General features: G+C 35.1%; 3 protein-coding genes across 3 annotated transcripts; 1 reads left to right on the top strand and 2 right to left on the bottom strand.

Moving 5' to 3' along the window:
- Nucleotides 1–71: 71 nt before the first annotated feature.
- Nucleotides 72–2,810, bottom strand: LOC131628994 (uncharacterized). The gene is made up of 5 exons (XM_058899796.1): nt 2,396–2,810; nt 2,171–2,264; nt 1,189–1,269; nt 966–1,091; nt 72–76 (listed from the first exon to the last, which is right to left on the bottom strand). The coding sequence occupies exons 1-5, from the start codon at nt 2,747–2,749 to the stop codon at nt 72–74; spliced, it is 660 nt and encodes a 219-aa protein (XP_058755779.1). The 5' UTR covers nt 2,750–2,810.
- Nucleotides 2,810–5,068, bottom strand: LOC131628995 (spermidine synthase 2-like). Its single transcript, XM_058899797.1, has 7 exons — nt 5,052–5,068; nt 4,810–4,991; nt 4,293–4,369; nt 4,086–4,208; nt 3,870–3,934; nt 3,092–3,271; nt 2,810–2,816 (listed from the first exon to the last, which is right to left on the bottom strand). Exons 1-7 carry the CDS (start codon nt 5,066–5,068, stop codon nt 2,810–2,812), a joined length of 651 nt encoding a protein of 216 aa, XP_058755780.1.
- A 2,193-nt stretch (nt 5,069–7,261) lies between these two features.
- LOC131628980 (beta-galactosidase 3-like) lies at nt 7,262–12,253 on the top strand. The gene is made up of 19 exons (XM_058899780.1): nt 7,262–7,535; nt 7,614–7,709; nt 7,816–7,928; nt 8,013–8,079; nt 8,168–8,260; nt 8,457–8,600; nt 8,806–8,894; nt 8,990–9,095; nt 9,192–9,279; nt 9,367–9,485; nt 9,572–9,736; nt 9,820–9,998; nt 10,089–10,198; nt 10,281–10,390; nt 10,494–10,604; nt 10,688–10,801; nt 10,895–11,100; nt 11,206–11,542; nt 11,659–12,253. Exons 1-19 carry the CDS (start codon nt 7,365–7,367, stop codon nt 11,791–11,793), a joined length of 2,553 nt encoding a protein of 850 aa, XP_058755763.1. The 5' UTR covers nt 7,262–7,364; the 3' UTR covers nt 11,794–12,253.
- The last annotated feature ends 14,023 nt before the right edge of the window (nt 12,254–26,276 follow it).

Consider the following 26,276-nt stretch of genomic DNA (forward strand, 5'->3'; position numbering starts at 1 on the left):
TCACCCATATGATTTTTTTGGCTCTAGTATATATAGATCATTTTCCATTGACAAGGACTCGGATATAAACCTTATGCTTTTAAAGTAAGAAAACCGCTATTACACTAGTACAAAAATGTTAATTTACACCCATTTTTTATTAAATTTACACCCATTATTTTTAATAAAAATCGGGTGTATATCCACAGGGTGAGAAATGTCTAACGAATTTACACCCGTTATTTTTAACAAAAATCGGGTGTAATTGGGCGTAATTACGTTTTTAATTACACCCTGTTTTATCAAAAATCGGGTGTAATTACGTTTTTAATTACACCCTGTTTTATCAAAAATCGGGTGTAATTACGTTTTTAATTACACCCTGTTTTAATAAAAATCGGGCGTAGTTGGGCGTAATTACGTTTTTAATTACACCCTGTTTTAATAAAAATCGGGTGTAATTGAGCGTAATTACGTTTTAATTACACCCTGTTTTAATAAAAATCGGGTGTAATTGGACTTAATTACATTTTAATTACACCCTATTTTAATAAAAATCGGGTGTGATTGGGCTTAATTACGTTTTAATTACACCCTTTTTAATAAAAATCGGGTGTAATTGAGCTTAATTATGTTTTAATTACACCCTATTTAATAAAAATCGGGTGTAAATATGTTCTTAATTACCCCCTATTTTAGTAAAAATCGGATGTAAATACGCCATTTATAAATGAACAATTATATCTATTTACACCCTATTTCATAAACACCATTTAGTTATATTTTATTTTCAGTCATAATATTGTAAATACTATAAAATCATACGCATAAAAATCATATTTTAACTAAGTCAAAATATTTTTAATATTAACCAAAAAATATACAAAATCATGGACAGTCATAATATTTCAAGTATTATAAAATCATACACATAAAAATTATATTTTAACTAAGTCATAACACTTTTTTCATATATAATTTTACGCCATGCTTGACGGTTAGCTTCGGTGCTCTAGAATCTTTGTGTTTCATCTGAACCCCATGATTACCACTTTCCTTAAGCAATTTCCCAAGTTTACCGCATTTCTTAGAAGTAAACTCCTTCAATACATCTACAACCAACAACCAAAGTTAATGTACACCATCATTTTCAATTATTATAAAAATAAAAATAAAAATAAAATAAAAACATTATTAGCGTTATTGTACCTTCAAAGCTGATCATATCTTGTATGCACATTCCGCTATGAAACAGGGTAGTCCCCAAAGCAAGATGAGCTTCATTGTTCTCTGCATAATAGAAACAAATGTATTTTGTTATGTTTTTCTATTTCAGAAAAAAGGTGTTAGCTTTTTCAATGATGTAACTTAAAACTATATTTGAATATTGACCATGTAATTACTCTTACAATTCCTAACAATAAGAGAATGGAAAGAAAACACATCAGAACTATTATACAATTGCCATATTTAGTTATACATAATTATAATATAACATTAAAAGAAAAAACAAAATTAAATTAGAACATAGAAATTTAGTTATGTGAATTGGTGTATAGTGTACAAATTCGAAGGATTCTAAGAAATAAAAATGGAAAAAAGAACTACTATCCTTATTTGTATTATCCAAAATTGTTAGAAATCTTCAAAATAGCATAAAAATAAAAATGGAAAATAACAAATACCTTATACGTAGAAATACTTTATAACAATGGTTTAATTCGCTGTATATGAATAAACAAGATTAAATTTTAAATGCATGCAATTGCCTTCTCATTCTCATATCTATATATATATCCCATTCTCATAGTTTAGAATTATATCTTTTGCAACTCATTTTCGTTGTTCTTCTTTGCGAGAAATTTCTCTGTGTGTCCTTTTATCAATCACAATATGAACACTATCAACAACAACACCAATTTAATTGTGATGGACGGGTCTAGTAACAGAGATTTTGAAGACTCTGATTTAAGCTTTGCCTTCAACAATTCTAAGGTTCTCAAGTTTTTCAAATCAGCCCTTGGGAGAAATAGTAGATATGATCACCGCTGTATTAAGAGAGATGATAAACTATATGTGAAAGCTAGAACTACAAGTTTTAACAAATGAGTTATCTTCTACTATTTGCATCTTCTAATCAAGCATTATGTACCTAGTCAATAAAATGAATGTAGGAGGGAACAGAACTAACCAGCATAACCATGAAAGCATCGACATTGTCCCAACTCTTGATTACAAACTCCCAGACCACTGCAGTCATTTTTGCACTCATTTCCACCTATTATCTGTAACCATTCATGTTACAAAGCAGAGAAATTTCACTTTTGGTAACCACAAATTAACTCAATGCCAATAACAATCATAAAACTTCACCATAAATTTCTGAAATAACAACTTGGAAAATCACTTGTCTCACCTCAGAAACGTTGATTTCCTTTGTAACAGAATCACAACCTGCAAGCCACCGACCAATCTCATCCTTCCACGGCGCACCCTTATAAGCAACCGAACCGTGCAAATCACCCGGGAACCGAATCTTCAAATCAATCGCAGGTTCATCCCAACCACGCTTACTAAACAACTCCACCGATGCATTACTCGAAACACATGAATTTGAAGCTAACTTAAAATAATCTAAAGACGGCGTCAACGGAAACAAGAACAAATGAACTACAGAAGCCAATGCCAAAACCGAAGCAATCGTCGCGGCAAGAGACCAAGAACACCTCCAGGTTTTCATGGAGAACAAATCTAACAGGTCTCTTGCCATTCGCGAAACCGAATCACTACAAAACAATAATCTTATCTAATTCATCAATCTCTCTTGACATCATAACCTGAAAACATCAAGAATCAACAATCAACAATAAAATAATAGTATAGAGTATAACAATAAAATAATAGTATAGAGTATAGTATCTTCCTTACAATGACAGTAATCAGAATCACATAACCCTAACCATAACAAACAGTGATAATTTAGAACTACTATTACAAAACCCTAGTTAAGTATTGAAGATGTTAAAAAAGAATAAAAATAGAAATTGAATAAAGAAATGAAATAATGATTGATGATAACGTGAGTTCTGACATTAGCGTAGTGAAGACTCACATTTCACGGCATTCACAGCAATTCACAGCAATTCTCAAGTTTTCCACTGTCATTTCAACCATGCCAGAATACCTGGCATGCACCGTATTATTATGCTCCATCATCCTTACTACGGTGACCCTTTGTATGAGAATAGAATTGTTTCCTATCAAGCTCAACAAGCTTTGCAAAGTTTCAGCACTGTTACAACCAGAACAATATCCTATGGCGAAAGAAGTTACAACCAGAACAATACACACTTTAGCTCTCACTAATGGATAGCATATCCATCAACGGGATTTAAATAAATGTCGATTTAAACTAGATGACGAGGCTTACATTCAAACTCATGATAACTAATATCTTTGATAATGAGTTGAATTAAGCTCCCAGTGAACTGAAATGGGCTCCCAAGGGCTGATTTGAAAGACTTGGGTCTGCACTGCTGAATTTTGATTTTTTTTTTTAGGTGAAAAGTAATACTTCAAAATCATTATTAGCCACTGAGCTTTTGTTTTAAATCAAGCAAACGTGACCTTTTACTCTTTACTGTAGATGACAGTCAGCAGCACTCTCTTTGTGTGCTCGATTATATGGATGAATTATTGTAACAAAGAGTTCTATTGATCTTATCCAGCAGTTAATTACTAAATTGAATTTCAATGCTAGAAGGCTGTAGCATAGGCTCATAGCAGAATTTCAACTACGAAAATTTCCTTTAATCTGCGATTGACAACACCATAACAGTCTGCGCTCTTCTCAAGAAAGGCCAAAACAACTTTAAATGTAAAAAAAATACTGTATATAAACTAATGTAACCAATTGTGCAGCAGGAGCCGGCACGGTGTTGGGCACATTAACATTCTATGTAAACAAAACAAGCATTTCATTCTCAAATTCTTCTAAGCCACATTCATATAATGATCAAACTAAAAACTATATACAACGCCTTTAATACCATACAGGCAAACTAGACATATACTAAATTCCTAGAGGGATTTAAAGTTTAAAATACCTTTTTGGGGTTTGGAATAGAGCAAAGAGGAAGATGAGTGATCATCTCTTGGTAAGCACACTCATCTCTTTCTGTGAGCTGAATGACTCCATCCAAAATAAGAACCTTGCCGTATGTTGCTGACTGCAAATCGAAAGCATACGTCGTAAATAAAAATCAGACCACAGGGGTATTACAGTTTCAAATTTAACTGAAGCTAACATGTACCTGGAAGACCATAACATCCTGATAATCAGACTTTCCTTGAAACAAAACTTTTTCCACTTTCAAGGAATGTGCCTCCCCTGCAAAAACGAAGCCAAATTCATGAGTATTTTTTACCGAAGACAGGTACAAGTTTTCTGAGCTATTATAAAACTATTGTACAGAGTGCGTGTATTTCTAATACGAAATTTCTTAGATGCATAATCATAACCATATCATAAATAACAGACATTAAAAACATAATCATAACAGAACCTAAAAACACAATCATAATCAGAACAGGACCACAGAGAATGAATGAATACTTTCACGATATCATAAAGTAAGATTCTATGCAAATCACAAATAATACATAAAAACAATCAAGTGTAAAAAATAAAGCCCAAAACACAATAAACAACAAAAAGTAACAGGAAAACCTAAATTCTAGTTTCCATGACGACAAAAACAACAAGCTTAAAATTGGGAGTGATAATTGAATAATTGAGTAACAAACAGTGAAAATTGAGAGAAAACGAACCTGGCCACATTGGGCTGATTTCAGAGAACCATCCAGGAATTACAGCTGATAAACCTTTAGGTTGAGATTCTTTGGAAAGAGTATCGGAGACACCGTTCACTTCGTCTTCTCCACTTTTATTGTTTAACAAAATATTATCCAATCTTGCAAAGCATGAACCTGCAGATAAAGAATAACAGTATCTTGAATCGGTGAAATGGAAACATGTATGAGATTCAATACTAAACCATTCTCATACTAGCATATTCATCAAGTTCATGGACATTAACTATGCTTCCAAACTGGTGAGAAAGATGAAAAAACCAGCAAAGTAACAAACATGTGGCGTGTGTAGAATCTTTAACAAGGAGAGAGGAAAAGGAAAATCTCCCCCACATGATCACGATTCAGTTATCTGCAAATGAATACAAATCAATTAAACCCTAACTTCGCTGTGTAAATTGAATATGCATGATCGTTAACAGCCATAGATCAGCCGTAGAAAATTGAGAATGGAATCGAGATCGATACCAGATTTTAAGCTTCGTTGTCGTCACTGTGAAATGGTTTCCTCTCAGCTTCGGTGTCGTCACTGCAATAATTTCTTCTCAGCTTCGTTGTCGTCACTGCAATAGTTTCCCCTCAGCTTCGTTGTCGTAAACGTTTTGGTGAAATGAGAGTGAGCGAAGAAGAGATCTTCGTTTTTAAGTGAGGGAACGGTGTGTCACTGCAAGGGTATTGTAGTGTGGTTTAGAGAAATCAAACTTCGCAGAAATCCAAAATCAACCTCTTTTCCAATCAAACTCGCTGAATTCCGAAATTGCCATGGCCTGAAGCAGCGCGCGAAATGCATGAATGGAACAGAGTTAGATTAAAAATGGGTTTTCTGAAATAGTTGAAAATGAGTTCCGTAAAAGAGTTGAACCAAAAAAAAAAAAGAGTTGAATAGAAAATAGAGAAAGTATTTTATTATATTAATAAATTTAAAGAATTATGTTTAAAGTATAATGTTTCACCTAATAAAGAGTTTTTGTATAATGTTTAAACTATTTTATTCACCTAATAAATTTAGATCCATTAATATTCATTCTTTAATTTATTAATAATATTTAAATTATTTATTAAAATGCTATATAGATTATATATTTTGAGTTATAAATTTAAACAATTTTTTTCATATAAATTTACACCCATTTTTTGTTTAAAGGGAGTAATTGAACTTTGATTATAATAATATTTTTAATTTAAACCCGTTTTTAGAAAATAGGGTGTAAATTATCACCTGATAATGTTTAAAATGATATATTATTTACAAAATTGCCACCGCATTTTTAATTTACACCCGTTTTTCGTATATTGTGTGTAAATTTTAAAATTATATTGATATTTTTGTACTAGTGTTAGTAATTATAATATTTAGCAGGAAACTCGCTATTAATATTTTTTTTAAAGAATAAAAGAAAAGGAAAAATCAAAGTTATTAAGTCATTTATTACTTTTGGTGATGATAGGTATAAAGTGAAAACTGAAAACAAAAAAGAAAGAAGAGGCAAGAGTTTGGTGTTCCTTTAATGCTCGAAATAAATTGACCAAAAAAGCTAGGCTTTAATTTAATGTCTTGGTCCGGGGCTTCTTTAAATTTGTTTTTAAAAGGAATAAAATTCCATCAATGTGAATTTATATTAAATCTAATAATTTTACAAAATTATTTTATAAATGTATCATGAAAATGTTGGTTTGACTTATTAAACGAGTTTTTATTTTATAATTAGTTAATGTTTGAATTATCAGCGGTTTTTGATAAAAATAGTAAACAAGAATTACGTTTTGAATTTTCAACAAATTTAGATTGTGATTCCTTACAAACATTGAGATTTAGATCTGGTTTGCAAATCAAGCTCCGACTAATGTGTCATCTTTTTAGTAGATTGACCTTATAATAAGACATGATTATTTGGTTGTTAGGATTGATCCGGTTATCAGTAATGATAGATAGAAAATCTTGTTAAAAAAAAAAATTAAATCGAATTGAAATTAAAATTGAATCTAACTGAATTTAAAAAAAAATGCTAAAAAAAATATATATTTTTTAAGAGTTAAAAGGTAGTGCACTGTCATCCAATAGAAAATAATAAATGTGTCATGTCATTAAGTATTTTTTAAATTAAAAAATAGTTTAATTAGATACATGGGTGGTGATTGGTTGACAGTGTAAAAATATTTTACACTGTCAGTGCATCACCCTTTTTCTCATTTTTTAATTTAAATTTTATAGCTAACATTTTTTAATAAGACAATTGATGAATTGGTGTCTCGTGATGTTAATAACCGAACACGTATTGATGAATACTTGTCGTTATAAACTTATAATCATGAATAACCGTTAACATTTTTAGTATGACAAATAAACTATCTTGTCCTTGTACTCATTTTGTTTTCACTTTTTATTACACTCACATGCCATTTTACTCTCTCTCTCTCTCTACTAGTAACTCTCACTCACACTACACTTATAAATCAGTTACCTATCATCTCTTACAACAACATCACTCTCTTTACTCCACCGTCCATCATCAATGGAAACAACCTCGTTTTCCAAATGCCTCTTCACATTCCTCTTCCTTTTCTCCTCAATCTCTCAACTCATCAACTCTACTGTCACCTATGACAGAAAATCCATCCTCATCAATGGACAAAGACGAATCCTCTTCTCTGGCTCTATACATTATCCCAGAAGCACACCTGATGTAACATATCATTATTACATTTCTTCTTCAATTCATTCACAATACTTTCTCATTTTCTTTCTTTTTTGTAATCTCTAGATGTGGGAAGTTCTGATTTTCAAGGCTAAACAAGGTGGTCTTGATGTCATTGAAACTTATGTTTTCTGGAATGTTCATGAACCTTCTCCAAACAATGTACTATAATTCTTTGTTTCCTTTCTTATGTTATGTTATGTTATGTTTTTTTAGTTTCTTTCTTGTCTGATTTCATCTTTTGTTTTTGCATGTAATTCAATTTTAGTACAATTTTGAAGGAAGATATGATCTTGTGAAATTCATTAAGACAATTCAGAAAGCTGGACTCTATGCTAATCTTCGCATTGGTCCTTATGTTTGTGCCGAATGGAATTTCGGGTACCTTCCATTTGTTATCTGGATTTTTTATTTTGAGATTATGTTGTGAATTGATTGTGATTATGAGTTTTTTTTTTTTTTTAGAGGTTTTCCGGTTTGGTTGAAGTATGTTCCTGGCATAAGCTTTAGAACAGACAATGAACCCTTCAAGGTTTTCATTTTTTATTTACATAATTATTGTATGTTAGAATTTTTTTTTTTTTGTTAGATTTTGATATGACCTACAAATTTTGTTGCAGAGGGAGATGCAAAGGTTTACTGAGAAGATTGTGGGATTGATGAAGAGTGAGCAGCTCTTTGAATCACAGGGTGGCCCTATCATTCTCTCTCAGGTGAATTATTTTGGAGTTATTCTCTTTATTAGTAATGACTTAAAACTTCTCGAGTCCGGATCCTCGACAACAGGCTTTATGGTGTAGTTGGTCTAAAGTCAGTTGCACCATAAAGTCAGTTGCTGAGGATCCAATTTGAAATTTGTCAATATAGATCTGATGATAATAATGATGTTTTGACAATGTGTTGTTTTAGATTGAGAATGAGTATGGGCCACAGGGTAAGATACAGGGAGCTGCTGGCCAAAGCTATATGAATTGGGCAGCAAAAATGGCGGTAGAGATGGGAACTGGAGTCCCTTGGCTGATGTGTAAGGAAGATGATGCACCAGATCCAGTGGTGAGTAAACAAATCTCAGTCTTCATCTTGAAATTTGTGTAATAAAATGAAATTAAACACATTCCTATGATTCCACTTGGTTATTATTCTATTGTTTTAATGCAGTTATGTAATTTTTTATTGTGTTGGCGAGTTGTGATCGGTTGTAACTTGTAACTAATTAATGTGTGCGCTAAACGAATCTGTTTTGTTTATGTGGTAACAGATTAACACATGTAATGGCTTCTATTGCGACAAGTTTACTCCAAATAGACCGTACAAACCTACAATGTGGACTGAAGCTTGGAGTGGATGGTAAGCTATTTCATCATCACCACATGACACTAAAGATTGAAAAAATAATGAAATGAATATCCTGCATAACTTTTTTTTTCATGTTAAATGTGTAGGTTTACAGAATTTGGAGGTCCGATTCATAAAAGACCTGTCCAAGATTTGGCATTTGCGGTTGCGCGATTTGTAACTAGAGGAGGGTCATTTGTAAACTACTACATGGTTGGTTATAGCTTTGTTTGAAACTGACTTCAAAAAAATGCTTGCACGTACTATTATAAGTGTAACTTGCCTGACTTGTCTTGCATTTACTTGTAGTATCATGGAGGAACCAATTTTGGACGAACCGCAGGAGGCCCTTTCGTCGCTACTAGTTATGACTATGATGCTCCACTAGATGAATATGGTGAGAATTCAATATCGAAACTGTATCTCAAACGATATTATTGATGATTAGCTAAATAGCTTTGTATTCTGTTCTTAAACAATGCAGGTTTGATTAGGCAGCCAAAATATGGTCATCTAAAGGAGCTTCATAGAGCTATCAAGATGTGCGAGCGAGCTTTGGTTTCAACCGACCCAATCGTTACTTCATTAGGGAGCTCCCAACAGGTTCTTAACTCAATTCAAAGTTATTTTGCTATCTGCTTGTGTTTAGCTTATTTACCATCCTATTATAACATACATAACTTTTCCAGGCTCATGTATACTCTACGGAATCTGGAGATTGTTCTGCTTTTCTCTCAAACTACGATTCAAAATCCGCTGCTACAGTGTTGTTTAACAATATGCATTATAACTTACCTCCTTGGTCCGTCAGCATTCTCCCGGATTGTAGAAATGCTGTCTTCAATACAGCAAAAGTACGTAAAATATCCGATACAATTTCTTCACCTTTGAAGTGGCCATTCAACATTGTTTTAATAATTAAAACTCGTTATTTTAGGTTGGAGTGCAAACATCTCAAATGCAAATGTTACCGACAAATACTCAGATGTTCTCGTGGCAGAGTTTTGATGAAGATGTTTCTTCTTTGGATGATAGCTCCACACTCACTGTTCCTGGTCTTTTGGAACAAGTAAACGTAACGCGAGATGCAACTGATTATCTTTGGTATACAACTAGGTAAGCCCGAATATCTTTTCCCTCGGAATTCTTTAACCTTATAACTCATTACAGGGTTTTGAAAATCATTTCATGTCTATCTTTCTTCAGTGTTGATATAGGTTCATCTGAATCGTTTCTACATGGAGGCGAACTCCCGACTCTTATCGTTCAGTCCACAGGCCATGCTGTTCATGTTTTCATCAACGGTCAACTTTCCAGTATGTAAATTTACTTGCATTCTGTTTAATACCTATTTCTAGCTGATTACGAAAGGTAAACATGCTTCATGATTTAAACCAGGTTCTACCTATGGAACGAGGGAGTATAGAAGATTCATGCATATCGGCAAAGTAAACCTTCGTGCTGGAACAAACAGAATAGCTCTTCTCAGCGTTGCAATCGGACTTCCTGTAAGTTTTGATTCCTTTTTTACTTTCCAAATCATTCTTTGTCTGCTCATGAGTCTTGATTACAATTATTGACTAAATGTTTTTCTACATTTTGTTGTCAAAGAATGTGGGAGTACATTTTGAGTCATGGAGCACAGGAATCCTAGGTCCGGTCGCAATCCACGGACTTGACCAAGGAAACTGGGACTTGTCGCATCAGAAATGGACTTATCAGGTTGCATATTCTTACATTAGATACTTACTTAAGTTACACAGACATCAAGAAGAAAATCTTATTGCGAAAATGGTTATAAACAGGTTGGACTGAAAGGAGAGGCCATGAATCTTGCATCTCCGAATAGTATCTCGTCTGTTGAGTGGATGCAATCAGCAATTGTTGTGCAAAGAAATCAACCATTGACATGGCACAAGGTAAGAAATTAAAGAATAAAAATGCGCTCGAGTTTGACCGGAAACAAAGTATTTGCCTAAAAAATAGATGAAGTTTATCTGTATATTGTGCAGACTAATTTCGACGCACCTGAAGGAGATGAGCCATTAGCATTGGATATGGAGGGTATGGGAAAAGGTCAAATATGGATTAATGGTGTGAGTATTGGAAGATACTGGACTTCATTTGCTGTTGGTAATTGCAATAATGATTGTAACTATGCCGGGCAGTTTAGACCTCAAAAGTGCCAGGTCGGTTGCGGCCAAACGACCCAACGATGGTAAGTATTGCTAACTTTTTAGCTTCTGCAATCGCTGCCAAAATATGATTCAAAATATTGGTCCGACATAATACATTGTATCACATTTCGTATGAAATGTTTCAGGTACCATGTTCCTCGATCATGGTTGAAGCCAACTCAAAACCTATTGGTTATTTTCGAGGAACTCGGTGGAGATCCTTCAAAGATTTCACTTGTTAAGAGATCATTAAGCACTGTCTGTGCTGATGTATCAGAGTACCATCCATTTATTAAGAATTGGCACATTGACAGCTACGGTAAGTCCGAAGAATTCCGCCCGCCAAAGGTTCACTTGCAATGTAGCCCTGGCCAGACCATCGCTTCCATTAAATTTGCAAGCTTCGGAACTCCTCTTGGGGCTTGCGGAAACTACAAGCAAGGAGCTTGTCATTCTCCTTCATCCTATGCCATTTTAGCAAAGGTATGAACTTTACCATACTCAAAATGATTCCATAATCTACTACATCGATTTTTACTAAGTGATCGTTCGAATTATACTCATGGTTAACTAGTTTCGTTGTTGAATATGTTTCACAGAGATGCGTAGGGAAGTCAAGATGCGTAGTTACTATAGCAAACAGCAATTTTGGGCAAGACCCGTGTCCGAGGGTGATAAAGCGGTTATCAGTCGAAGCTGTTTGTGCTCCAGATACAACAAATTGGAGGGGCTAATCATTTAATTAGTTAAGGAAGCGTCGTTTTACGTGTAGAGTTCAGTTACTTAAGCCGCAAGAAAAAGGAATGCATAATAAAAAAAGAGTTGTCATAGGTAAAGTTGATTAAAGGTAGTTGAGTAATGAGTGTCATTGTAGAATGAAGAGGTTGTGTAAATTATTGATAGGTAGTTTAGGTAGGTGAACATGAAAAAGCAAGGATCTGAATGAAATTTGGACCCTTGAGTGTGAATTCAGATGACCGGTCCCGGTCCCGGCCTTTTAACCGGATATGACCACCGGGAAAGAAGCAGTCGCCGTTGCAGTCGAGTTGGTGTGATTTGTGGTTTTGTTTGAGTTAATGAAGTGAGTTTAGTCATGGTGCAAAACATGTTTGAGTTATTAGGAGTGGTTCCTAATTGTAACCATTGTTTGATGAGATTTATTGTCATAGAATACAAGGTTTTTTGTTCTGTCTACTAAGTGCAAAACATGAGAATATGGACTTTGAAATTAAAATCAATGACGTTTTATTTATAATTAATATTGTCTTAACAAAGATTAAAACAAATGTATTTATCATCAATTAGAAAAAATTAAACAAGGTTGATTATATTTATTTAATAAATAATGTTGTATTCTAAAATATATGAAGAATAATATTTAAACTAAAATTTAGTAGTTTTACTGAAATTTTATCGTGAACTTATATATATATATATATATATATATATATATATATATATATATATATATATATATATATATATATATATATATATATATATATATATATATATATATATATATATATTATGTTCAAATAAATTGACCTAGAGATGGTTTTAAATAAATTTTTGGTGTTAAAAATAAATTCTATTTGTCCCAACCACATGGCTATCATTTATCTCATGCGATAAGAGTTAAGCATCATTGAAAGCACATAAGATAAGGTTAAAGTAGAGGAATTTTAAGAAAGTCACAAAACAAACATGCAAGTTCTTTAATAAGAAGAAAGAAGATGTCTTAAAGATCAACAAAGGGAAAGATAAATAGAAGAAGAAGACGTGGAAGCGAGAATTCAAAGAATCAATGATAGACACGCAAGAATGACACTTCTCACAACAAAGAATTCAAAAAGAAAGTTGATATGAAGGAAGTTTAAGGCTATTGTTTCGAGAGAGATTACTTCTTTAATAAAGAATCAAGTGCTAGTAACAAAGAAGAAGCACAATTTACACATGCATGCAATAGTAGCTATGATCAGGACCGGCCCAATCAGACAGAAGGCCCCGTTCTAATTTAAAAAATGGGCCCAATTTTTTTTAAAAAAATATAATTATAATAATTAAAAATGACACATAAAAAAATAATTATGTATTAATAAAACAAATTTAATTATAATTATTTAGACTTTGATCAATCTCATTTTTTAATTGTAATTAATTTTTATTATAACATTTTTTTGATTTATTGAATTTTTTTTATAACAATTTATATATTTATTTATATTAATGCAAAAAAAATTGGACTTTTTAAAAATTGGAGGCCCTCTAAAATTTGGGGCCCTGTGCTGTGGAGCCTCTTGCTCTTGCACAGGGTCGGCCCTGGCTATGATGAAGTTGTACTAATTTGGAATTAGTTAAGACCAAGGTTTGGTATCGAGACACATGATGCATCAATCACATGACAAGGAACAAAGACTGATTTATCAAGGGAGATAAATAATTAAGAAGAGCCATTAGGTTTATTGATAATACCAAAGTCACATTTGGGAGGATGGGGAACATTCTTGTGAATAGGAATGATGGACAATAAGCAATGATAAGTGATATGTTATATGTTTTTTTCAATGGCAAGTAACCTGATTAGTTTTGACAATTGAAATTCTGTTCCTGAGGGGACAAATATTGAACACGATGTCCCAGAAAAGTGGTTTGACTTCTTAAGCCAGTAATAACACAACTACTGCAGAGTTAATAGTACTAGATGAGGAAGCATAAAAGTAATAAAGATACACTAATTGGTAACCCAGTTCGATGCAATTACACCTACGTCTGGAGAATTGGCTTCCAACTTAAGAAAGAAAATTCACTATTAGTAGTTTAGCGCATTTAGTCTTATAGAAACGACAAGCCCATGTTGTTCCATGCCTCTTCATAACAGTAACCAATGACTTTTTTTAGGACTCCCTCTAAATATGAGAACTCCTTTCACTTTCTCTCAATCACTAAACACTAGTGATCAACTTCAATTAACAATGTCGAATATTGATTTACAACTCAACTAGAAAAACCTACGCCTATGTTAAGTTATTGAAACATAGCGTGGTGTACATACAACAATAACAAAGACTCAAATGAACCCTAGCCCTCTAAAGATCTTCAACGTATTGCTTTTTCCTAGTGTATGTTTTGAGCTCCTTATATAGCAAAGTATTTTAGGCTTTTATCCTTGATTGATTTGATTTCAACCAGAATAGTTGCACAATCAGTTGGATATGATTTGTTCCGTAAATCTCTCTAACAAAAATATATGATTTTTTATTATTCAAATTTAAATATCCATTTAAATCTAATTTGATCTTTGCAGCTGTCAAACAAATCACTAAAACATATTGCTAAATAAAAGCAATAAAATATGATTGAATCATAATCAGAAAGTTATTATGTTAGTCAATTTAGTCCATTATGTTAACTTTTAAATTTAAATGTATTGGGTGAGACAATATGATTGAGTGTCCACCATAGACTGTATTATATTTTTTAACTTTAACTATTTGATCTTTTTAGCGAATTTTACACATTTGGATCTTGAGAGTCTATTAAATATTACGGTACACTGTCAACATCAAATATTTTTTTATCTATCTTCAACATTGATGCGCCCTTTGATAGTCTTAATTATCAAGTCATTGACATAGATCTATAGGCTTTGCCCTATTTGGTGGCCGAAGAAAATGTCCATGAGCCGTTGGTAGGTGGCACAAGCATTCTTGAGGCCGGAGGGTATAACATTGTAGTAATAGTTGCTATGAATCAATATAAAGACGATTTTGGGCGCAACTAGGAAATCCATTTGAATCTGGTTGTACCCAAAGTATGCACCCATGAAGCTTGGTAGCCTGACGACCCATCAATAAGGTGATCAATGTTTGGCAGCGGATATGGATCGTTAGGATAGGCGACGTTCAAATCGGTGAAGTATACACACATGCACAACATGTTATATTCCTCTTGTACTAGAACCACGTTGGCCAATCACATGGAGTATTTTGCTTCAATAATGAACACGATGTCAGATAGTTTCCCTACCTCTTCATTAATGGCAGTATCTTCTCCTTGCCTACTTTCTGTTTCCTCTGCACCACAGGTCTGGCAGAAGGGTAGATGGCGAGGAGATAGCTCGCCACTTTGGTGGCTATCTCTGGTATGTTAGAGGGAGCCCAAACAAATAAGTCGACATTCGTAATGAGTTGTTCGACTAATTCCCATTCCTCCCTCTCCGATAATGAAGTGCCTATCTTCGTAACCTGATGGGCATGGGGGCCTATTTAGACCTCCTTCAAATCTTTTGTGGGCACGAGCCTTTATGCTTTTATGCCTGGTTCGGTGTCCCAATGTAATACGGTGAACTGACTTTTTATCGATCGAAAATGTCGCGGTAAGCAAGAGTCGCCACCGACTTTTATTTTATCCAAACTATATTCAGAAAGGCAAAAAGAAACAGAAAAAAAACCTTTTAAGAAATCTGAGTTCGGGGGGTAATTTATGCAAAGGGAAGGTGTAAGGCACCCTTTGCATCCATGGTTTTCCATGGGCTCTTAATTGCTTTGCTTGCTCGTTTTCAGAAAAAGTAGATGAAAAAGATAGGGACTTTAGCTTGTGAATAAGCGTTGCCCTTTTGAAAAATTATGAGAAAGAATATAATAAAAGTTTGAGCATTGCAAGGCAATTAGGGGCAATTACCTTAAATTCAGATGATAGGTCTCCTTTTAGCCTTTCAGAATGAAAGGGTCTATCCTTGCCATAAGAGGGCAGGAAGCCTTTCGTTTGGAGGTTGAAGGGTCATCGAAGTATCCTTTACCATAAGACTGTCCCATGCCATAGAGGGGCAGGTAGTCTAAGGCAAGGATCAGAATAAGCCATTTTTCGTAGGCAGCCAGAAGATACCTCAGCCCTTTTCCGTAGGCAACTTCCGAGGGTCGAGGTCATAATTGTGTATCGAAGGCAGCATCATTTAGGGTCGTATGACCTTTTAATTATCGAGGCAACAGGCTGAGGTATCCTCGTATTCGAGGGGACTTGGCTTATTCTGCAAAAAAACACAAGGCAACAGGCAACAAGGCAACAGAGAGGTTACCCCAAAAGGGTGCGTGTGTGCAACAATCACGTGATTATATTCAAATATATTATCTTGTAAGTTTAGTGATTCTATGTTCAATTCAAAAGTTACACTCCCTAGGATTACTAACCACGCAGTAATATAAAGCAATAAAGGGGGCGGGAAATTGTAACCAGCGGATCCCTTATCAGGGTTTGACATAAGTAATAATAATAAAAGGCATAAAATAAAATGAGGTTTAGGGTTACCAACAACGTAGCTTTGGCCATTGATAAACCTGAAAAGGAGAAAGAAAAGATAGAAAACCGAGGGTGAGTGCATTATAGGTTCGAGGGCAAACTTCATTAATCACGAAGAAAAATAAAATGATAAATTAAAAGTGAAATAGAGAGAAGGTACTTAGCTTGGCATTTGCCTGACGGGGTTGAGGGCAAGGGTTTGCCAGAAGCATCGACTCTGACCATTAGGAATGAGCAAAGAAACAAATAAGGCGTGAGTGTACAGGCAGTTCATTGATATTTAATTTTATCCCTAATTTATTAAGGAAACAAAATAAAACAAAAACGATTATTTGAATTAGATACGAGATAATACTTAGCTTTTGAATTTGATTTGATATGGTTGATAGGGCGCCTTTTAAGGTTAACCCTGAAAAGAAACAAGGCAGACAAAATATGAAGGCGAAACAAACCCGTATATAAAATAAACCAAATAGAAAGTAACATTAAATTAAGTAGAATACTTAACTTTGGGTTTTTGAATCAGGCGCGTAGTCGGAAGGCATTTGAAAAAGCAATCCTGAAAAGAAGGCACAGAAAAAAAAAGAAATAATTTTAGTGTAGGATTAATTCTCGTAAACCCTGATTCGGGCACAAGTTAACCACGGTTAATAGAATAAATTAATCGATTTAATTAATCATTGGTTTTCAACCTAATTAATTAAATTAGAGAAAATAGGGTTTTGATTAAATATTCTAACCCTAATATTTATTTTTGATCGATTAATAAAAACATCTATAATTAATTAATTATTTAAATTTAGTGAAGATAAATATTATCAATTAAATCAATTTAACAATTTGATTACAAAATAAGAATTTCCAAAATAAATATAGTTTTATATGAAGAAAAAGAGATTGTTAGAAAAACAAGTTTTGAATTCGAAAAGGATTTTCAAAGAAATATTTTGAATAAACAAAATTATAAACATTTGAAAGAAAAAAAAATAAAATGAGAACTCAGCTGGGAATTCTGTGTGTTGATGCTTCACGTGTCCATGGTGTTCCCATGTATCCTGATGTGTCAGATCTTTCTCTGGCAGGAATCCAGCGGCCAATGCGTGATGCTGCACGGTAGTCTTGCGTGGACTTGATGCACTGAATCTATAGTCAAAAGAACTCAAGAGAAAAATTAACAAGAATACGCAGGAGGCAGGGATCGATCCCGTGTCCCTGCGCATCAAGACCTCAAGGCGGGCCTCCTTTACCACTACACCATCTGTACCTTTGATGCTAACAAACAAACGTCATGTAATATATAAAAGAAAACGCCCTTAAAATTTGAAGCAAAAAACCTGCGCGCCCAGCAGCACTATTCCTTCGTCCCTTCCGTTTGTATCCGCCCACGGCCATGGTAGAACCTGCAACAAATCATCGCACACATACACAATAATGATCCAGATAGACTATATTCGCCCTCCTAAACCCGCTGGAAGCCTTGGTTTCGGTTGATTTTATCTCTAATCCGTATCCCTAATTCAAAGCTCGAATAACCTAACAATGGTGAATCTCTACACCTGCACTTAAACACTAATTAAACCAACCAGAAAGCATCGTGACAATGTTCTAAGCATGATTACATAATCAAAATGCATTTAAAGTGCATGTATGAACATAATCGAAAGATAACAGAATTATGCAAACCGAAGCCTTGTTAATGGTGATTCCGGGCGTGGGAACGATTCAGGAGTGCTTGGAACGAATCAGAGAAGATCAAGGAAGGTTTTGGAACCTTTTGTTTGGCTGGAACCGATCAAAATCCTCGGCTGCTCCAAACTTGAACCTCACGGTTTTGTGAGTTTGTATAGGGTCCCTTGGCTGCCAATCCTTGTCCAACCGACTCCCTTTCGTGGTCTGAGTTTGTATTATATATAAGATGTGGATTTAGGTTTTAACAAGAGTGGAAAGAATTGAATCAAATCATGCTAAAAATTTGATTTGAACTTTTGCACATAAAGCTTCCTTTTTGGTCTCATTCTATTCCAAGCTCTTTTTCCACGTACTATGGCCATTGGATGATTTTGTGAGAATTAATCATATAATATCTTGTGTTTTTATTTGACTTATTTTGAATTTAAATAGATAAATTCAAAAATAAAAGAAATAAAACCATAAAATAAAATAAATTAAAAAAAAGATTCATGGACCTGTTATATGATTAAAATAGATATCCATGAATTAATTCAAATATTTTCATATTTTATTTGATTTATTTAGATTTTAAATGGATAAAATCCAAATAAAATAGATAAATTTTATGAAAATAAGTGAATGTCATTATGGGCCTTTATTTAAGTCATATTCATGTTTGAAATCCAATACTTAGGCCCATTAGTCCAACAAGCCATAATTGATCAATTTAGGTCTTGTGCATTTCCTGAGATTTGACCAACTTGTACCCTTCATAGCTTTCTTAATCTTGATCGTATGGGGGTGTTTTAGAATTTTTGTACTTTGATTTGTATTCGAATAGGAGAATAAGATGGGCAAATTTTGGGGTATGACAGCTGCCCCTGTTCAATTTTCTTATATCTGAAGATGTAGACTGGCATGTGCGCCTGTCGGAATCTGAAGGTAGAAGAGGATTGAACACTAGAATACCAAGAAATTTGCCCTTGCTGAAGTAGGGACCTTTGTCGGAGATGGGCTTAAAGACGCCATCCGATTTGATATACTTGAGAGTCAGAATGTGTCGTACGTTAGACTGTTTCTGAGGAATAGACTTAGGTTGAGTCGTACGTTAGACTGGGTCTAGTTTGCATCAACAGAAGTCTGGAAAACCGTGCGTTAGGTCGAAGAATAAATCGTGCGTTAGACTATTCTCAATTGCATCCTCAGATGTCTAGAAAACCGTATGTCAGGTTGATGGATGAGTCGTGCGTTAGACTAATCCAAATTGCATCCTCAGATGTCTGGAATGCCGTACGTTAGGCTGAAAATTTTTTTGTATTGAGGAATATTTGTTGGAGATGGGCTTAAAGATGCCATCCAGATGTCGAGACTGAAGTGTTTGAGAAGTAGTTGTTTGAATGTTGATCGTATAGTAGATGAATTAGATTTTTGGAGAGTTGGTCGTGTCAGCACCATTCGTAGTAACTGAATTAAACTTTGGAAGATGATCGTGTCTACACCGTTCGTGATGATAGAATTAGATCTCTTATCGTGTCAGCACCGTTCGTAGTAACTGAATTAGACTTTAGAAACAGTTGATCGTGTCCACACCGTTCGTGATGACGGAATTAGATCTCTGATAGTTGATCGTGTCAGTACCGTTCGTAGTAACCGAATTAGATCTTGGAGAGATAATCGTGTCTACATCGTTCGTGATGATAGAATTAGATTCTCTTGTCGTGTCAGCACTGTTCGTAGTGACTGAATTAGACTGGGAAGGTCAGTGATCGTGTCCACACCGTTCGTGATGATAGACTTAGACCTCTGAAATTTGATCGTGTCAGTACCGTTCGTAGTATCTGAATTAGATCTTCTGTCGTGTCAGTACCGTTCGTAGTAGCTGAATTAGACTGAGAAGGTCAGTGACCGTGTCTACACCGTTCGTGATGATAGAATTAGATCTCTGAGAGTTGACCGTGTCAGTACCGTTCGTAGTAACCGAATTAGATCTTTTGTCGTGTCAGTACTGTTCGTAGTAGCTGAATTAGACTTTGAAAGTGATCGTGTCATTACCGTTCATGGTAAATGAATTAGATCTTCGAGCGTTGATCGTGTCAGTACCATTCGTAGTAGCTGAATTAGATCTTGGAAAGTTGGAGATTTCGTTCATTTGTCGGTACCTGTATTCTGAAAAAGGTAAGGTTAATCTTTATGCAATGTCATGATGCATGGGTTATGTAATGAATCTCTCAAAATAAATGAGAGCTTTTGCATGTTATGCCTGAAAATAAATCTCTACGCCTCTGTGATTTTGATGTCTAATCTTGTTTTGAAGATGCTCAGCTGGTGATTTATGATTTCTGCTTGGGGACAATCAGTAACTTGACGCACCCTGATTGGGAATAAAAAATATTAGTAAACCATGTTGGAGAAGAGCGAAGTGTTGAAGAAACCGGTTGTGTTGAAGATGTAAACTCTATTGGGGAGCCATATCTTTGTCGGGACGAGAGCATTTGAAGATATCTTCTTAATGATTGCTCTGTGGGGATATGATCTTGTGAACCCGACTTTGTGGGGAGACATGGGTGAAAGTTGCCCCCAGTATTATAGTAACTACTACTTGATTTAGGACACGTCACTTAAAATGTCAAACTGGACTTGTATAGATTTGCCCCCAGTTAGCAGGAACTTTGGAAAGATTCGCCTTGCGAGGCCTTTATAAGATGTGCACTTTAGGAGACATGCCCCTAGTAATCATATGCCCAATATGATGTCCTATGTTGGTTGAGAAGTAGCTTCAGATTTTCTTGGATGCGTGCCCCTGATTATTTTGGCATCCTTGAGAGGTTCTCGGAATCTTGACTTGATTGCCCCAGATTGTTTGGACAAATAGTTTGAAACCCACTTGAGGTGTATGCCTTTGATTGTTTGGCTTTTGAGAGATTCTTATAATCTTGACTGGATTGCCCCAGATTGGTTGGGCAAAGCATGCCATGCCCCTTGTATACGTAGGATACATTGCTTCTCGGCGTAATCTTGTCTGTCGGGATAACTTTCAGTCATTAGTTGTACCCTGTGCAAGTTCTTTCTGATGCTAACACTTGAAATTATGTAGCAGAATATGTTTAATAATGAGTTCATGAGATGCAATGCATACATTTGTCTTGAGTTTTGAAAAAACATTAAAACAAGAGATGTAAAAGCGTGATATTCGTAACAACATGATTTTTGTAACAACATGATGTTTGTAAAAAACGAAGTGTCAACTCAACCTTTGTAGCAAACCTTAAGGAGTCAGGATACCTTTTTGGTGACAGTATGCTTTTTGAACTAACAATGCTTCAGTTAGGACTTTTAATGGTTGTAACGTGGCTTGGTTCACGGTTTAAGAAACGAAGGATAAAGGCTCAAAATTTATTTATACCCACCCTTCTTCGTGATGATCTTCAGTCCTAAGCTCAGTTAATTCAACTTATGCATTCAGGTTCCAAGAGATCTATGGATTTGCGCCTTCGATAATGTTGATGGTTCGCAAGTAATGAGAACATCTGATATGGCAGTCATTTCTTCCTTTTGGTAGTCACAAATTTGTGTTATTCAAGAATTTATTGACTTCTCTTTTTTCATCTTTTTGATATCCCTAACTTTTGCCTGAACTGTCTCTTTGGAGCTTACAGTCAGCGGGATGCCTTGATTTTTGCCTAAGTCATCTTTTTTATTTTTGACTTAGTAGGCTTTTCTTTGTATACATGTTTTTTCATTTTTCATTTTTTTTTTGAAAGATATTGACTGCCTCGCTTAATGATTGATGGACCATCATTGGCTTTTGATTGACATCTCCAACACTTCTTTGATGTGTGCGGATGAAGGCTTGTGGTTGAAACCTTTGTTGAAAGGTGTACCGAGTGATTCTCTTAAAATAGAATGCACAGTCAAATTAACTGAGAACTACCCTGCCCCAGGTTATGATCAAGGGTTTTAATTAGTACAAGAAAGAAACTTCTACTTCTTAGGCTCAAAGGGGTTAACGAGGGATTAACATCCTTATATCTCCACTGTTTAGGAATTGAAACAATGCCTGTACATCGTCAGCATAGTCCGTTCAAAAGCACACTGTATGAGGTTGCGGTATCGTTTTCGTCATCCTCCCTCAAAAGGCATACAGCTTTAGCAGGAGTTGAATATCACAAAACATATGCAAAGTAAAGACATAATTTAAAATGAGTGATAACGAACTAATTTATTCAAGACAAACATATGCAATGCACTGATGATGATTATTAAAACAGATAATGTCTATCATAATTTGAATGTTTAAACAAACAGAATAGAAATTGCAAATGAAAGTAGATCTAATGATCAAAAAGTTCGTCCGTCGAGACGTCAATCAATCATGTCATGACTAGGCATAGGAGCGGTGATCACCACAGGGGTTTCAGGAGGGTTAGATTTGATTTCTCCGACATTGATCAGATCTTGAATCTTATTCTTTAATGTCCAGCAATTGTTTATGTAATGTCCAAGACTGTTGGAATGGTACGCGCACCTTGCATTGGGTTTATAGTAGGTGTTAGAATTTGTTGGCTCGATTGCCCTGAGCATCTGGATCATATGAGTGAATTGATTGTTGTGACTCAGTTGTCGTGATTCCATTATCGTGACTCAGTTGTCGTGACTTTGTTGTCGTGATTCCATTATCGTGACTCAGTTGTCATGATTCCATTATCGTGACTCAGTTGTCGTGATTCCATTATCGTGACTCAGTTGTCGTGACTTTGTTGTCGTGACTTTGTTGTCGTGACTCAACTGTCGTGACTCAGTTGTCGTGACTTCATTGTCGTGGTCTTTTCTGATTTGAGTGTCATGATTAAATCTTTAATTGCACGCTTTAACGGTCTACCATCCTTTATACCATAACCAGGATTGTTCGAATAATAGGCGCATCTCGCATTGTAGTTGTACCCTAAGAATAGGAGTGCCTTCAATTCTTCTTGCCCCTTGGGTGAGTTCAGAATCAAAGTCTGGGATCGGGCATTCCGAGCCTGGAGGTGTTTGACTGATCGCTCGAAATCCACTTATGCTGAAGTAAACAACAAGAGAGGATGAGATACCTGTTGTGAGAAACCTGTTATGCGATGTTATGAATGCAAATGCAATATTTTCAAGGATCTTTGGGCATTTAGTTAGCAACATTAGAAAATGATTCGGTCGCGCCTTTGTCTGAAGAAATCTGAACTTTGTCTTTGAACGTCTTTCTTTGAGAATCAAGCTCACCATATCGAGTGGGTCATAGCCTCTGATTCGGGATACTTGTAATTTGAAAGTGTATGGCTAGAGGAAAATAAATCCTCTTGCCCCTTGATAGGTACTGAGTCTCTGAATTGGAAGGCATGTGGCTAGAGGAAAATAAATCCTCTTGCCCCTAGATAGGAATTCAGTCCTTGATAAGAGCATCTGAAATTGCGCGCCCTAAATTCCTAGGATCCTTGAAAGGGTTAGTTAAATAATGTTATGCTTATGATGTCATGATGTCATGATGTTATGAGAATGAAATTCGTTAGACTTAGTGCGAGATGGTAAGGACAAACAAGTCCTTTCAACAAAACCTGCGAGGAAATGAAGGTTAGTAGTGAACACAAACAAGTCACGCAAGTCACACAAGTCACGCAATTTTTGGCTTAAGGCTTGCATGGAGTCTGATCAGGTGTCCTTCCCAAGGGTATTTCTATGGATAAGGAGATTTCAGCAACGGGTTCTACAAGTTATCCAGAATTGTCAGCCCTTCCAAAGCACCCTCGGACATGATGCATTTGCAACATGCAATGATACTTTGAGAAAGAACCTATCTGAATTGTAGCATCGGGTAGCGACTAGTTCTTAACATTTGTCAAGAGTAGTCCCCCCACTACGTTCCTAAAGGCCAGGATGGGTTAAGGGTAACTAAAGGTCCTTGAGCTCCGGCGCACCCACAGACACATACATAGACCTCCCTCATTTGAGAAAGGTGTGCATATGCTATGGAGTCCTAACTCAAGTGTGAACTTCATATTGACTCATCTCCCACATATGTGAAAGAGGTCGCCATGACTATGCCACTCCTAATCTTAAGTGTTCTTGAATCCGGGAATAGGATTCGTCCATCAGTTAATTCCCAAAACGCCCCTGAAAAATAAAACAAACAAAGCAAACAATAGAAAACAATTAAGTGATTCCTAAACTTTTAAGGTAACCCCTCTTTTATCGAAATTTATCCCCAGCAGAGTCGCCAGTTCTGTAATACGGTGAACTGACTTTTTATCGATCGAAAATGTCGCGGTAAGCAAGAGTCGCCACCGACTTTTATTTTATCCAAACTATATTCAGAAAGGCAAAAAGAAACAGAAAAAAAAACCTTTTAAGAAATCTGAGTTCGGGGGGTAATTTATGCAAAGGGAAGGTGTAAGGCACCCTTTGCATCCATGGTTTTCCATGGGCTCTTAATTGCTTTGCTTGCTCGTTTTCAGAAAAAGTAGATGAAAAAGATAGGGACTTTAGCTTGTGAATAAGCGTTGCCCTTTTGAAAAATTATGAGAAAGAATATAATAAAAGTTTGAGCATTGCAAGGCAATTAGGGGCAATTACCTTAAATTCAGATGATAGGTCTCCTTTTAGCCTTTCAGAATGAAAGGGTCTATCCTTGCCATAAGAGGGCAGGAAGCCTTTCGTTTGGAGGTTGAAGGGTCATCGAAGTATCCTTTACCATAAGACTGTCCCATGCCATAGAGGGGCAGGTAGTCTAAGGCAAGGATCAGAATAAGCCATTTTTCGTAGGCAGCCAGAAGATACCTCAGCCCTTTTCCGTAGGCAACTTCCGAGGGTCGAGGTCATAATTGTGTATCGAAGGCAGCATCATTTAGGGTCGTATGACCTTTTAATTATCGAGGCAACAGGCTGAGGTATCCTCGTATTCGAGGGGACTTGGCTTATTCTGCAAAAAAACACAAGGCAACAGGCAACAAGGCAACAGAGAGGTTACCCCAAAAGGGTGCGTGTGTGCAACAATCACGTGATTATATTCAAATATATTATCTTGTAAGTTTAGTGATTCTATGTTCAATTCAAAAGTTACACTCCCTAGGATTACTAACCACGCAGTAATATAAAGCAATAAAGGGGGCGGGAAATTGTAACCAGCGGATCCCTTATCAGGGTTTGACATAAGTAATAATAATAAAAGGCATAAAATAAAATGAGGTTTAGGGTTACCAACAACGTAGCTTTGGCCATTGATAAACCTGAAAAGGAGAAAGAAAAGATAGAAAACCGAGGGTGAGTGCATTATAGGTTCGAGGGCAAACTTCATTAATCACGAAGAAAAATAAAATGATAAATTAAAAGTGAAATAGAGAGAAGGTACTTAGCTTGGCATTTGCCTGACGGGGTTGAGGGCAAGGGTTTGCCAGAAGCATCGACTCTGACCATTAGGAATGAGCAAAGAAACAAATAAGGCGTGAGTGTACAGGCAGTTCATTGATATTTAATTTTATCCCTAATTTATTAAGGAAACAAAATAAAACAAAAACGATTATTTGAATTAGATACGAGATAATACTTAGCTTTTGAATTTGATTTGATATGGTTGATAGGGCGCCTTTTAAGGTTAACCCTGAAAAGAAACAAGGCAGACAAAATATGAAGGCGAAACAAACCCGTATATAAAATAAACCAAATAGAAAGTAACATTAAATTAAGTAGAATACTTAACTTTGGGTTTTTGAATCAGGCGCGTAGTCGGAAGGCATTTGAAAAAGCAATCCTGAAAAGAAGGCACAGAAAAAAAAAGAAATAATTTTAGTGTAGGATTAATTCTCGTAAACCCTGATTCGGGCACAAGTTAACCACGGTTAATAGAATAAATTAATCGATTTAATTAATCATTGGTTTTCAACCTAATTAATTAAATTAGAGAAAATAGGGTTTTGATTAAATATTCTAACCCTAATATTTATTTTTGATCGATTAATAAAAACATCTATAATTAATTAATTATTTAAATTTAGTGAAGATAAATATTATCAATTAAATCAATTTAACAATTTGATTACAAAATAAGAATTTCCAAAATAAATATAGTTTTATATGAAGAAAAAGAGATTGTTAGAAAAACAAGTTTTGAATTCGAAAAGGATTTTCAAAGAAATATTTTGAATAAACAAAATTATAAACATTTGAAAGAAAAAAAAATAAAATGAGAACTCAGCTGGGAATTCTGTGTGTTGATGCTTCACGT

Source organism: Vicia villosa, unplaced genomic scaffold (genome assembly GCF_029867415.1).
Source record: "Vicia villosa cultivar HV-30 ecotype Madison, WI unplaced genomic scaffold, Vvil1.0 ctg.000494F_1_1, whole genome shotgun sequence".
In the NCBI taxonomy this organism is placed as follows: Eukaryota; Viridiplantae; Streptophyta; class Magnoliopsida; order Fabales; family Fabaceae; genus Vicia; species Vicia villosa.